At 41.1% G+C, this 15790-nt stretch overlaps 1 protein-coding gene across 1 annotated transcript in view; it reads right to left on the bottom strand.

Moving 5' to 3' along the window:
• EFHC2 (EF-hand domain containing 2) overlaps positions 1-15790 on the bottom strand; it is a gene marked incomplete at its 3' end in the record, with an annotated part of 55911 nt that overhangs the window by 16775 nt on the left and 23346 nt on the right. Inside the window, exons 6-10 of the mRNA XM_084226929.1 lie at positions 15046-15156; positions 14586-14724; positions 6015-6180; positions 4855-4997; positions 587-783 (exon numbers count right to left, since the gene is read on the bottom strand). Of these exons, the coding sequence (XP_084083055.1) occupies positions 587-783; positions 4855-4997; positions 6015-6180; positions 14586-14724; positions 15046-15156 (756 nt within the window). The remainder of the gene's footprint in view (positions 1-586; positions 784-4854; positions 4998-6014; positions 6181-14585; positions 14725-15045; positions 15157-15790) is intronic.

Here is a 15790-nt window from a genome sequence, read left to right as displayed (position 1 = left end):
TTTGCAAGGACAGATTAAAAAGGGTGAGACTCATACCTGCACAGGATTAGGCTGAGGGGGGAAAATGTCTAAAATTTACAAAATTATAAAGGTGGTGCATAAGGTGAATAGGGTCTTCCCCAAACCTCAGAACAGTATAACTGGCCTTGAAACTAGTGGGAGGCTAGTTTAAAACAGATAGAAGATACTTCTTTTATCAGATATTTGTTTTTCATAGCAGAGAGTGAGCTTTTCAACCTACTGCCACAGAAAGTTGTGGAAGGTGACAGTATTTGTAGGTTCAGCAAGGGTTAGTCAGCTCAGGGACAAGAGGTTCATGAACAGCCTCAAGAAGGAATAGGCAGGGATATCCCTTGTCACAACCCCTAATGCAGACTGAGTGGATTCTGAGAAAGGAAAAGGGAACAGACAGTAAAGAGTGGCCAGAATTGCATTCACTCCCAGCTGCCATCCCCTAAATCCATTGCTAGACAGAGAGCACTGTGCTGTGAGCCTTGGGTGAGGAAACAGTATAAATAATTGTGAAAAATACAGGTATAAACCACAGTCCTGAGAGATAAGAGAAATTAACAAGAGCCTGCTTCACCTCATTTGCATTCTTCTCCATGTAGTTGAACGTGTATTCTTCAGCATCCACCAAAAGAAAGCAGTGACCATAGAAACAAACTCTGGCTCCAACAAACAGATCCTGAGCCTTGTAGTATTCAGATGGCTCACTCTTAAAGAGTTCCTGCCCAGGCTTCTTAATGCGACTTCTTTCCAGGAACTTCCCGCCAGCTATCCCTATGGGAACAGAATTAAAAATAATTAATTATGGCTTTACTTGGAAAAAAACCCACTCACACACAAAAAAACTCCAAGCCATCAGCAAAAAGACACCCCAAACCAGATTATTTGTATTTAAATACCACATTTTATGCTCCAGTTTCCTGTTTCAGAACACTCTCTTCCCCTCCCTCTCACTGCAAAAAGGACTGTCTCTGCCAGTGTCCACAGCAACAGTGACATTGTGCACATTCTGTGACATGTCTCATTTGAATGCCTGCCAAACACCTTCCCTGCTTTGCTTTTCATTAAAACAGGACAGAAATGTGGCTCTTCAAATCATTCCCATAACCCTGTCACCAGCCTTGGAACTGGCCCTTGAGAAACCTAAGATCCAAACACTAAGATACAGGCAATTTTCCTTAAACTGTCACAAGCAGAAAAAGGAAAATAAAAATCACAACTTAAGAGAGCCCTGTCCTATAAAGATTGTGAATTCTGATGTACTTTAATTCTAACTTCCTTTAAAGGGCTTTTGAAACTTTTTAAAGACGTAGGAGTGACATGATACTGTCTTCCACACATTGTTCTGCCAATGCAATTTACCTGTGATCTGCTCTTTGCTTTGTGAGGTGGGGATGTCACATGGCTCCTTTTCACAGTATAATGATTTTATTTGTGTCACTAAAAACTGCACGAGGTACTCAAGGGTGGCTAAGATGCTGAAAGGAACATTTCACTTTCCTGTATTAACTTCTGGTGTACCACAGGAACTGCATTGCATGCACTAAGCTTTCTGGAAAACCTTATGTCACAGGTTAAGTTTCACTGGGATATGTGCCCTACAGCAACTCTGGGGTTTGCTTCCTGTTGATATTTCAGCTTCCAAACCAAAAGCCAAAATCTTCCTTTAGTAACATTTAATGCTGCCTTAATACCAGGTACTGATGCAAGTCCAGTAAAAGGCTGATGAATAGTGTAATCAAATGCCTTTTATAGTCAAAATTGTAAATGAGTGTGAAACCCAAACTACTTATTAAACCAGAGTTTGGAGCAGATGTCTGTCTTAATTGCTTTATTAGCACCATAAAAGACAAAAAAACCCCTCCACTATGGTAATCATCAGATCTTGCTTGAATCAAAACACAATTCAAATCATTAATGTGACTCTAATGTTAACACATTCCTTTTCACCCAGCTATAAAAACAAATTAGAAATTTTTAGGTTATATAATCCTGGCAACTGTTTTTAATATTTAATAGGTCTCTGTAAGATTGGAAATTCATTCTTGCCTCTCTATTTCCCTGCAATTGTGCACTTATATTGGAAACCTACTTCTGTCCCATAATGGTTTTTTAAATGTTACAGGTTAATACATTACAAGTGGTATAAAGAAAAATGACTGAAAATATCTCATTAAGTTAGAGATTTTACACTGAAACCTGATAAGGAGTTTTGATGGAAATCTACAAAAGCCAGGCTCAAAGCACAAAATAAACACCACCACGAAAGACCCTCTTCCATTAAGATCAGATCAGAGTTTGCAGGTGTTTGTACAGCTGTTGGCTGGGTCTTACACTGAGTAAAAAAGGGGTTGTGATCTTCTTCATGGGGAGCCAAAGTTCTCAGGCTTTGATCCCCATCTCAAGAAGTGCTTCAAGATGTCCAGCCCTGTGAATTTCATAGAGTTTCAGTGTTACTAATATTAGAGTGAAATACTTCTCTGAAACCTTCAGTTTGCTGAAGCAAGAAAACTAAGAGCAACTTACTACTTCCCCTTTAGAAGGGGAAGGGATTGGGATTTGAAGCATTGGGATTTGAAGCATTACTTGCACCAGTTCATGTAAATAAAAAGGTAAAATTTCAGCCCTCTGAACCTGTGCACAAGAGGGATGGCCAGATTGCTATTTTGGATATCTTACTCCTTTTCCTTAGCTACTATTACCTGACCTCTACAAAGCCTTCCCATTAATTAACATTGAAGAAACTCATTCACTTTTCCTTCAGACATGGCTAAAAGGAAGGAGGCATAGTGAGAGAAAAGAAGTAGAAAGAAAAGGAAGGTAGGAACAAACAAACTTGAGCAGACCCAGGCCTTTTTCCAGCTGCTGCTCTACCTCCTCCACCACATTCCTTGCCTTTTCAATGCTGTTCTCACTAAACTCTCCAATGGCCAGTTCTCAGCCATATCCTTTCATTTCACCTTTCTACCACCTCTAAAAGTCAGAAACTCCATCCATTTTAACAACCCAGGGAACTTAAAAGTCTACTTACAGACACATGCCTTTCAAATATGCCTTGAAGTATTTGTTACTATCAGTGGGCAAATTTGCCCATTTATTGATTCACATTTTTTTTGACCAGAAGTGTTCAATGGACTCCCAGATGAAATCCCAGCACACATTCTCATTCCAAAATAAAAGGAAGGCAGGCAGCAGTCTCTGGCCTGGCACTCATGATGCTGATAGCTCGACCAGCTGACCACATCTGCTCTGCAGTGTGTGGTTTGACTCTCCTCTGGATGCTGTAGGATAAATCTGGAGTCTCAGAGCACAGCTATTATTACTGTGTGTTCAAGGCTCTCTGGGGCCTTGTCTAGCTGAAATGGTGCAAAGGAGAACTAGAAGTGACTGAACAGGCTTGGGGTCCAAGATTCAAACTGTCCCCTGGACTTCTTCAATTTAACAGTGCAGCACCCTTTATGTCTCTGGACATAAAAAATGCCAATCAGATATGTCATTCAGTGGTGGAGAACTGAGCTGCTTTAGAGCCTCACAGCAGCATTACATATAAAATATATATATAAGTGTGTGTGTATGTGTGTGTGGGTATTTAGCTGCAACAAAAGAAGTTGCATAAGTTTCAGGCCGCTGGATCTCAGAAGTGAGTAAAGCATTGATATGAAGACGCTGATGCCATAAAAGTGCTAAATCTTGATGCTGTAGTAGAACAGGATTAACTGGGAATGCTCATCAAAGTCCTAAGCAGGTACTCTGCACCTTATCAAAACACTTCTCAGAGTATTGCTCAAATTTTAGCTGGGGTTGAGGTCCCTATTTATGCACTCATAATATGGCTGGATACAAGTAGAGATGCCATCAGAGGTTCTCTGGATTGAAAAGGCACTTCTGGATGTTAACTGCTCTGAAACTGTTGCTGAAGATGTTTAGTGGGCTTCACAGGAAGACACTCATTACTCCACCAAGGTCATGCTAAGCCAAAGCTCCCCCATCTCTCTCAACTACAGAATGACTTCCTGACATCCTTCCCACCACTGTGTCCTTCCCTCACAAGACACTTCAGGAAAACAAAAAGATGCTTGAAAATCACAAAAGCCTTCATATCCTCAGCTGGAGGCAGCCTAAAACAGACAACAGAGGCCAAAAGAATTTAAACATGACAACATTTGGTGACCATGCTCTAGCTATAGGATAAATGTGGTCAAGGAACTGAGAAGTAACAAAGCATTTATTTGTCACTTCAGTTCTGTCAGTTAGGCTCTTGGAATACAGTTCAGTATTGTACACAAACACACATCCAGACTAGCACAGGGCAATCTTCCCTCTTTAAATGCTCAGCACTCCATGATTAATGGTAAAATATGTTAGAAAGTGTCACAGCTGTTTGGCTTTCATGAGCTGCTTCTATGCAATGGATGTTGTATAGGTTTCATAACACAATTTTGCAAAACAAAAGATTTAGTCTTTCATTCTTGATGTCTTGTATTTCCTGTTCCTATTTATCATCAGTTACAATATTATTCCACAACAAAAGCAAATGTTTAAAGGTCAGATTTTCAAATAAAAATGTAATAAAAGCTCTAAGGTATTACACTTGCAGTTCCCAATGGATTTTGTCAAGTACTGTCATGCAATGAACAATGTAATCCTGGGTGAGGAAGATCATGAATTACTATGACATCCAGCTATGCAAGATAATGCAGCAGGCCTGCTGATGTAATTCCCACTGCATTTAAAAATCCATATCCCTGCTTCTGCTACTGCTGAGTCTGGCCAAAATGTTTACTGCAAAGTCCAACCAATTCAGCAAGGGAACTGGGGCTGATTAGAGACATTGCCACCTCTTACCTGAGTTTCTCTCTGCATATTCAAAAATGGAAATGGTGTCATCACTCAGGAAGAAGGAAATAATGAATTTACGATCCTTGTCCACGGGGGCGTCCGTGATGAGTTTGGCTGCGTAGCGCAGAATGTTGCTGTCCATGCCATACCTAAAAAAGCAAAGGAACAGGTAAGAAATCAAAAAGAGAGTGTGAGAAAAGTTTTCATCCCTAAGAGATGCCTTCTCCTGAATTTTGTAACATACATTAATTGTGTTATTACTGCACCAGAAAGGAAGATGGCATAAGATTCACTACTTTGTCAAAAACCATTTTCAGCTTAAATTAAAAGAACTAGGTAGAGTTGGTCAGACAGAAAGGAATAATTTTCAGGGGAAAATTACTTCTCTGCCACAGGTCTGAAATTAATTTTTATTCAAGTTGAGTTGCAAATCAAGCCCAAAGTTACTTCCCAGAAATTTTGTAAAGGGAGAACACATTTAGGTATGTATATTTTCAAAACAAATTCTGAATAGCAATTCATACAAGGATTATCTCCCACAAATTCAGGTCCACCAGATGACCTTACAAGCTAGATATTTATTAAGTGATTGTGTTTTAAATAATTTGCAGTGTTTGTGTACACACTATCAATACATTCCCAAGCCTTTTCTAACTGCTTTCCTCTTTTACAAAGATTCTCCAGGTGAATCTTTAACAGGAGGCTTTGCTTTGCTGCTTTGGCTGCAACAACTGCTGCCTAATAAACCATTTCATAATGGAAAATAAAGTGTTAAAGCTTTAGTAGTGCTATAGTAAACTGCATGAAATTCAGCAGATAAAAAAAAAGTATCAGAAAGTCAAACAAAAACAAACTGTGCTGGTCTGCTGGATCATCCAAAATTCCTGACTAATGCTTGGACTAAGATTTCTGTCATACTCCCACTGAAGACAGCAGAGGGAAGGAGGTAGAGGATAGAAGGGTCATTATATTTGCCTTCTCCAAAGAGAAATTTTTTAGAGTTTGCAGAAAATTGAAGAACCATTTTCCAGGCCTCATGCACCTGTCCCTTATAAGTCTGATGAGCTGTATACTTTACTGAAAAAAATGACATCCCCACATAACATTTATGTCCTTCACAAAAATACATAATTTAAAAAACTAAAATAGTTTTTCTCACAAAATACCTGTCTTTCTCCAGGAATTGCCTGTAATCCTTATGGGCAGCCTTGATTACCACACCCTTACAGGAGCTCAAAGAATCTTCTTCAGTACCAAATCCATTATAAGGAGGAATAATTTTTTCTGGTTTTGGAGGTGGTGGAGTCTTATACTGAATTGGGGTGAAATCCACTGCAGCAAAGAGAGCAAGACCTATTTGTTACTGCTGTGATGAAGGCATTTTACAAGGATTTAAACTTCCAATATGAATAGTTATTAGGCTACTTCTGTAACAGACCACAGATCAAAGTCAAACCAGGATCCCTCCTACTGTTTCAGGGTAAAAGAATACTCCATAGAGCCAACAGCAAAATTATTTCTTCAAGGGTTTCAGGATTTCATCTATAATCTTAAAATGTTTGAAAAATATCATTAAGATACACAGGCAAAAGGGAAGACAAATGCAGTTTCAAAATGGGATAAAACAGTAAATAAAAAATTCTAAATTATTTTTTCAGTTTCATCCTTTGAGACAACATGATTAAGTAAATAACTGTCCTATGAGTTTCCTGCCCTGTGCTTTAGGCTAGAGGAAAAAAACACATAAATAAATAAAATTTTATTCATTACTTAAAGCATACATATATTAAAAGTCTATGGTACACTAAAGAAAATAACTTCAGCCCTCAACTCACTATATCCAGAAGTTTGGGAAGCTTTATTTTCCTGATTTTCCCCAGACTCAAGTCTTGTCTTGCAGTGATCAGTGATCCCAGGTACACAGCAGGAGCTGTCCTGACTCAGCAGAGGCACATCTGGCCAGGGACCTGCACTGAATACCCACAGAGGTACCTCCCAAAAGTGCTGCTTCCCTGATTCTCATTATTCCTCTCTTGGTGAAAATCTTGTCCCATTTGGCCCCTTGCTGCACCCCTGCACTGCAGGGCAGCTTCCAGTGTGTTCACATAAAACTTCACAGAGGAGCTCAGTCTGCTGCTTAAATGAGGTTCATGGGAAATGGAAAGGTGAGAGGAAAATAAGGAACTTGCATATGGGAGAAGGCAAATGGGCAGATCTGAGGCAAAAGCAGCAAAGAGCCACAGGAACACAGGATAACTCAGGTTGGACAGGACCTCGGGAGGTCTGCACAGGGTCTGCCTCAGGTCAGAGGAATACAAGAGATATGAGAACAGTGTATAAAAGTGTATCCCATGAAATAAAGGAGTTTTTTTCCTTTAAAACTTAACTTTTCTACCCAGAACTGAAGAGAGATGGATAACCTAAACTTGTAGCATGGGTTTCAGGGCAAATAGAGGAAGGTGACAAAACTGCTATCACTTTGAACGCTGAACTGGTTTGTGATTAAAATGTTTTAAACATGGCTATATCAGAAGATCAAAGCACAACACTCCTAACATCTGACTTGCCTAACAGTGGTGCGAGTTGAAAAATAAAGCAAGCATTCAGATGTCAGAGTTTTTCTCTAGCCTGAAAATAATGAGTTCTCCTTTAGCCTTGGCCTCTCAGAAGAATATGGCCAGACTCAAAAAGCTGATACTTTCACCTGAATCAGTCAAAAAGTGTTTTGCACAACCATGCCAACATTCTTCTCCATAAAAACTACATGTGCCTTTTCTGGGACTCAGAAGCAAAAAGGCCAAGTCCAAAGAAAGACTATTAAGAGATCTTCAAAGTAAGTTCCACCATGAAAGAGTATGTGTGTGTAAACATGCACCAAGATCACAGACTCACAGGATCATAGAATGGTTTGGGCTGGAAGGGACCTTAAAGATCACTTTGTTCCAACTCCCCTGTCGTGGGCAGGGACACCTTCCACTAGACCAGGTTGCTCAGAGCTCCACCCAGCCTGGCCTTGAACAACTCCAGGAATCACAGAATCAATTAGATCATCTGAGATCATCAAGTCCAAGCTATGATCAAACACCACCTTGTCAATCAAACCATGGCACTGAATGCCATGTTCTGTCTTTCCTTAAAAACCTGGTGGTGACTCCACTGCCTCCCTGGGCAGCCTATTCCCATGTGTAATCACCTTTTCTGTGAAGAATGTCTTCCTAATGTCCAACCTAAACCTCCCCTGGAGCAGCTTTACACCATTCTCTCAACCTGTCACTGGCTGCCTGGCTCCAACCTTCTTTCAGGGAGTTGTAGGGAGTGATAAGGTCATCCCAAAGCCTCCTTTTCTCCAGGCTGAACACCCCCAGCTCCCTCAGTCACTCCTCACAGGACTTGTGCTCCAGACCATTCCCCAGCTCCGCTGCCCTTCTCTGGACCTGCTCTGGATGGGGCATCTGAGATTTCTCAGGACAATCTGTTCCAGTGCCTCACCACCCTCACAGCACAGAACTTCTTATTAATTTCAGCACACACCCTTTCAGTGAAGCCACTCCCCCTTGTCCTGTCACTCCAGGCCCTTGTGCAGTCTCTCTCCATTTTTCTTGTCTGTTCTCTTCAGGTACTGGAAGGTCACATTTAGGTCACCCCAAAGCCTCCTGAACTGCCCAATTCTCCAAGCCACTGCCCACAGGAGAGGTGCTCCTTCCCTCTGATCTGCTTGGTACTTCCTCTAGACTCTCTCCAACAGGTCCATGTCCTGGGACCCCAGGGCTGGATGCAGCACTGCAGGTGGTGTCTCAGAAGAGCGGAGCAGAGAGGCAGAATCCTCCCCTCCCCTGCTGTCCACAGTGCTTTGGATACAGCCCAGCACACCCTTGACCTCTGGCTGAGCAGGCACATGGCCAGGGCATGTCCAGCCCCTGGTTCACCAGCACCCCCAAGTCCTTCTCTGCCTGCACACCCTGGGTCTGCCCATCCCTCAGCCTGGATTGATACTGGGGATTGCCCCAACCCAGGTGCAGCGCCTTAAACTTGTTCTTATTAAACCTCATGAGATTCCAATTAAACTGTATGAGTTCCCCTATTTTCTCAGCACTGTTTGTGACCAAAACGCCACATTTTCACAGCTCCACAGCGTGTGCTTGATCCAGGCAATTCCTGATAGCATAAACAGGGAGCCTGTAAATCGGCATAGACGGAGCAGGAGGGTAAACCCCAATGCCCGCAGGTAACACACAGGATCCGCCGGCGAGAATCCTGCTGGATTCCCCGCTGGATTTCCACTGGATTCCCACTGGATTCCCACTCAATTCCCCCCGCTGGCTTTCCCACTGAATTCCCACTGAATTCCCCCCGCTGGCTTTCCCGCTGATTCCCGATTCCCGCGCCGGGAGCGGCACCGGGACCGGCGGCTCCGCGCTCCCACAGCGCCACCCGGTGGCGGCGCGGCGGAGGCGGCGGGGGCTAACGCTGCTCATCAGCCCGAGCGCCCGTTTTTAACCAGACCTTGCGGAACAGCGGATTTTGGCAGCCACAAGCCTCGCCTCTTTGCTCAGGTGTCACAGGTCCTGCCAGAAGCAGGTCCCAGGCACTCCTCTTCGGGGTACCAGGGCACCTGCGTGGGACCCTGGCCGCAGAGGACAAGAAGCTGCTGTGTTTACACGCTGGTCACAGTCTGAACATTCACACCCATGCATAAGGCATTCATTAAGAGATGCTAAAGCATTTCCCCTTTTGTAAACTTTAGCACATGTGGATGAAAATTAGATTTATAAACTAGAAGGAAATTGTAAATTAAGAGGAATAATGTTTTATCCCTGGGGGATGTGTTGAATCCCTCACAAGTGAAGATTGGAGTAAGTGAAATCCAAAGGGAAGTTCAGCCCTTATAGCCCTTTGGTTCCCATCTCATCCCTGAAGTAAAACGAACTTGTGTCATTCACAGAATCATAGAATTACTAACTTTGGAAAATACCTCTGAGATTACCCAGCACTGTCAGGTCTACCACAAAATCATGTCCCTAAGTGCTACATCTACACATTTTTTGAACAGTTCCAGAGATGATGACTCCACTCCACTACTTTCCTGAACAGTCTGCTCTAGCTTGACAACCCTTTCAGTCAAGAATCCAATATAAACCTCCTCTGAGGCTGTTTCATATTGTCCTGTCACTTGTTACCTAAGAGACCAACCCTCACCTGTCTAGGTTCACTAAGGAGAAAAAATACAAACATCCAGCTTTGTGTCACCCATATTTTCCAGAATTTTAAAGGATTATATATTCATATTGTCTCCTGTGAAAGAGGAAATTCAGAGAGAAATTGCCATGGAGAATACAGGTTACAAAACTAGTCAAAAACTCATTTCTGGAACATGTGAAGAGCCAGCTACCTGAGCTCAAAACTCATTTCATCTTTGCTCTTCCACACAGCATTAGGGCAGAATCAGACAGACAGCTGGCACTTACATACCAAATACACTCTTCTCAGGGTGATCACTGGTGTTTAAGAAAATTACCTCTGTCCAGTCTGGAAAAGGAATCAATCCTCACTTCTTCCAGGCTGTAACATTTTCAGTGTAAATTTACAGTGTATAAAGAGTAAAGTGAAAGTCTGGGATTACAAATTTTATTTCCAGAAAGAATAACACAGGTATTTTTGCCATGTATATTTTTATCCATTGTTAGTGCAGTAACTTGGGGGGTTATTTCACCTCATTTATCAAACATGGACCACATACTTGTAGATTTCTTATTACTTCAAAACCTGAGTGAGATTGGAACAAGCACTGGGAACAGCAAGAAATAAAACAGCTCCAGCCACATCTTTAGCATATAAACAATTTGAAGACAGCAAAGCCTTCTTAGTAAGAACAACTAAATTCCTCATGAAGAATTTGTTGCCAGAGAGGCAGCATTAAACCAGCTTGAATGAGCTTGTCAGCTTTCAATTTCAATATATATTCTGAGATTTTGGTATAGAGTGTGAGATTACCTTCTGCAGTTATTGAAGAACTGCAGAAAAACCCTCATGTGTTAGATAAGACCATATTTCAGGGAAGAGCCAAGTGTTACATACTTTGGATTAGAATGATAACTATACTGAATATCAGAGTATAGAAGGAAAGAAATTCTAGCTTCAGAGGAAGAGGACAGGAACCTCTGAGCAATAAAGCCAGAAACAGGAAAGAGAAATCCCACTAGACTTGGACAATATAAAGATGTGGTGATAACCTGGGGAGATGGCAGTTAGCATAGTGTTCTCTATACATCAGAGGAGATGTATGACAAACAGCTGAGACTTTCTAGTGATAGTCTGCTTCACAACTGAGGTAAGAAGTAAAATAAGAAAGCAAAAAAACCCATGTTCACCAAAAAAAACCATGTCCACTTTTTGCATGCAGGAATAAAGAAAACCTAGTGCTCACAGAACTGTCCCTGCAGCTGAAACATGAGAGTGTTCATCCTGATTCAAAGAAAATCTCCATTTACAGTCTTGCTTCTTAATGATTATTACAGTTACCTGGACAAAAAAAAAAGGAATCTATACATGCACAAGTATATTTAGAAGCTGCTGCTCAGTCTCCACCACGTGTAGTGGAGAGGTTAAACACCAGAGACTGACCTCTGACGAGCCCAGTGAAAATTGGCAGCAGGCTGCAGTGCCCCGCTGAGGGGAAAGCAAGGAGTCAGCTGTTATCCCGATCTCCAGGAGCAGCTGCCTGGCCAGCAGCACAGAGCCCTGCCCCGGCAGCGGGTCACGGCCGGAGCCTGAGAAATGAGGGGGTGGGAGGGGTGGAGAGCCAGCACAGGAGAGGGATTGCAGGGTGCTCTAAAAAGCCTCAACAGCCAGGCTTGGGAGGTGCTGGGACAGGGAAGAAAAAGCTGTAGGAAACCAGATTTTCCTGGTTTTGTTCTATCTTGAGTAATCTGTTATTTAAGAAAGAATACTTTATACTCTGTGCTAAGATATTGTATTAAGTGAGAAGGACAAGTACCAGCTTCCCCCCACTGCACATCAGCCTGTTTCCCATTTCAGCAGGGTGACCACAACACCTACATGGCTAGAGTCTTCTCCACCTCTGAGGCTGCACTAGCAAGTCTAGACAGGTAACTTTACACATTAATGCATTTTCTCTTGCATTCATAGTACTTCTGGGTGACAGTGATGCCATCAGCTTCCTCCTGAAGAGAATTAGCTACATTCATCAATGGAGAAAGTCTGCTTTTCACAAACACATTAAAATAGGGAAACCCCATATTAGAAATATATCACGTTCTTCAAGATAAATCTAAAATACTCTTCATTCTCCTAAAAGGCAAATTCTGTGGGCAAGCAACTTGTGCTGAAACTGCAGACTCAAAAATAAATGTCAGCCTCTTTAATGGCTTTGGCAGAAGAGTATAAATTGAAGGGGAGTAATATAAAAACACAATAACAAAACAGCTGGATTGGTGCCATGAGGTGCTGAGTACTGTGCCTTGATGTAAGAACTAATTTATCCACTTGCTTATTCTTGCTCAAGTAAATGGTCTCCCTGGACTGGAACTGCAATTAAGTCCGTTCCAGTTTTAATTGGATGGGAGTGGAATTCTGAGCACTTTGTGGGACTGAGCCCACTGAGAGTACCTTGTACATCCACAGACACACACAAAATGTGTAAATCACTAAAAGGTGAACACTCACTAGTTCTCTCTAAAAACCTGCTTTTAAGCCAAAATCTACCCTGATTCTACTTCTGGTCCCTCCCAGTTAAAAAGTCATACCTACATTTTTTCAATCCTTGTGGGGAAAGCAGGAAACAATTTTACAGCCAAGTGTGTGAATCCCTTAGCTCTAAGAAAGTATTGTCTCTGAACAAGACAGGTTGCATCAAGATGGATGGTTTTTCATGTCAGCCAGAGTCTCTGCCATCATATATCCTTAAAGGTATGTGTAAAACACTTCCCAGTTTCCCAAAGGTCTCAGCTAGAGCACATCTTTGTGTGTTTGGTGTCAACGAGGCAGAGAAACTGCAGAGAGCACTGAGAAAAATTATCACAGATAGAAAAGAATAGACTATGGACAAAGACTGAAATGTTTTCCCTTAGCAGCAAATGGCCTGGGATGGGGGCAGGGGAGTAAGGTTTTGTACTGGAATAATGTTCAGATATGTAAGAGGTTATCAAAAGAGAGTACTGAGCAGTTGTTCCCCAAGTCCAACAGAGATAAGAGAAAAAATTTACTCTCTCAGTTTACACAAACCAGTTTCAGAGTAGCTTTTAAGCAGCATTTTTAACTATGAGGTTAGGACAAGATACCTCAGGAGGCAAAGAAATCTCCTTTACTGCAGAACAGGAACAGACTAGACCACCTACAGTTTTCTAGAATTCTGCACATCAGCAACTTCTGAATTCCCCTAACTTGCAAACCACCTAACTTTTAACATCCAGAGACGTAAGCAGTAATTACTGAGCCAGCATTAGAGGAGGGGAAGGGCCTTTGCATTTGCGTGTCGCGCTGTTTGTTTGATCCAGGATGGTCAGCTGCATTTCATTTATTGCCTGCCCTGAGTAAGAAATCCCCATTCTCAGTTTGGGATAATTTGCTCAGACAGAGGATATTGCTGCCAAAAAGCAGCAGTGGTCTTGGCTGAAGAAATTTCCAGAGTAGAACCCCCTATTTTGCATCTCTAGAGTTAAATTTGCTATTATTACAGGTTTAATAATAATTACATGGTTATTGAATATGGCTTCCTCACACACTGGCAAGATCAGGTTTACTTTGGTACAGACATGCCAAGCTATTATTGAAAAAGTCCTAATGAGAAATATTTTGCCAAATAATAAATCTAGTATTTGAATGGCAATGCTACACCATTTAATTCCCCCAGTGCAGCAGACAAGCTCTGATACACACACATCTATCTGACCTCAAGGTAACAGAAATAGTCTGCTCAGGTGTTTTATTTCACAGTGGCAGGGAAAGACCATAGTAGTATTCTTCCAACCATCTCTGAATAGTCAGATGCTCAGCTATATTTATTGAATGAATAAACAGACAGAAAATAACTAAGTCATTTTTGCAGGAAGATGTCCATCATGGAACCATTAGCAAGTCTGACTGGAGACATTCAAAGACAGATAAATGAAAGCCCCTATTGTTACTCATTTCCAAAATGCTTTTCCATAATGGACATAGTTGCTAAATGCTTCTAGAATTTAGTACTGAAATTTCACAAGATACACACTCTAATGGTTCAGAATACACAAAACTGCATTGTAAAAACCAATGATGTGATAGACTAAAACTGTCATGTCAGAAAATCTTATGTGAGGATTCTCACATCCATATAAAATGAAATATAAGGGGGAATAATTGAGCTCATTCTACTTACCCACTCTTACTACATGCTCTTTATTATTTTCTGACTGCAAACACAGCTATTGGAAGGGGAGGGGAAAGGAGAGAAGAAGAAATGCCAGTCTATCCATATGACTATTTTGTCACTATAGTTTTCAAATAGAGTTATTACGAGCAGAACACATACATTATATGCTAGTTTGCAAGGGAGCAATGCATAAGAAAGCCCTTCTGGATTACCTGCAAAATTACTGCTTTGCTGCTAACAGCCTACAACAGATTGTTATTACTAAAGGTTTTAATGAACATGTTTTGTCAGTGATGAAATTTGAAGACAGCTCTGCTAAATTTGGAAGTATAAAAATACTCATAAGGAAAGGATAATGATCACTACTTACCAATTCCATACTTTTTCCTGTAATGTTCTTTAGTGAATTCATCACAATCACAGAGTAATACTTGCCTTCCCCAAACATTAATTACTGCCCCTATTTTCAAGTCACTGTCTTTGTAAAATTCCTGGTGCACTGCTCCTGTCTAATAAAAGAAGGAACATTTATACAGCAGTTCCATAAATCTCAGAATCACAAAACCTTTGTAAAAACCCAGGTCATTTAGTGTGATTTAACAACCTTTGAAGTCCATTGGTAAGTGTATTTCACCCCATCTTAAGCTCCTTCACTTTTACAAATGTGGGATTTACATACAGTAAATCTCAGTAGCTCTCATTTGAGCTACTCTCCAGTGGCAACACAATTTCATAAATAACTCTCTTTGTTGCAGAGGCGAACAACCATAGAAATTACAAAAACTACAATGAAGATATTCAACAGCTGGAGGCACTCAATAATTTCTGACCTGCAGAACGTCCCGAAGGTAATAGCCTTTGTTTCTTTCTGGCTTTCCCAACACATTGAGCAGAGTGTAATTGGTGATGGTGCCTGGATGATATGGAGCAGCAGGAGCGTTCTGCAAGGAAAGAGACCAACTCTTCAGAAATATAGGTGAGAGTGAAGAAAGAGAACTCTGCTACCTTAGAACCAGCAGGTTTGTTATACACTGGATGTTATTGTAGTGTTTTCTGGGAGAATTTTTAGTAAATTCTAAGATTCTAGTACTAAACCTAAAAACCAAAAGTGTATATTCCAAAAGCCAGAATGTACATATGCCAAAAACAGCATTCAGATTCTTACTCTCTCTCCAAAGGGTAAAGTCTCCTTTCTCTTGGAAGCAAACAGAAAGCAAAGGTCAGCATACGCAAAGTACCACATCATTGTCAACATCTGCTCTAGAGGATATTATTTTGATTGGTAATAATTATAAAAACATGCAAAGAACCATCCAGGATTGGTCCTATTTACTACACAAACAGAGAAGATTCAAGTCAGCATGATTTTGTTGGCAAAGATGTGTTTTTGTTTCTATTGTTAGTTTTAAAATTACAGAAGTAATTTATCCCAGTAATATCAAACTTAATATATATTAATGTCACATTTTTTTAAATTATTAATAAACTGCTGATGTAGGGTAATCAAAATTAGTTACTTTGTTATACCACCTCTCCTGACCCCTCAACTTTTGATTCCTCTGCTGCCATTCTCAA

This window comes from Fringilla coelebs (assembly GCF_963513975.1).
Source record: "Fringilla coelebs genome assembly, chromosome: 2".
Lineage (NCBI taxonomy): Eukaryota > Metazoa > Chordata > Aves > Passeriformes > Fringillidae > Fringilla > Fringilla coelebs.
Note: the sequence above shows the minus strand (reverse complement) of the source record. Positions and strands in the feature narration are given on the sequence as shown.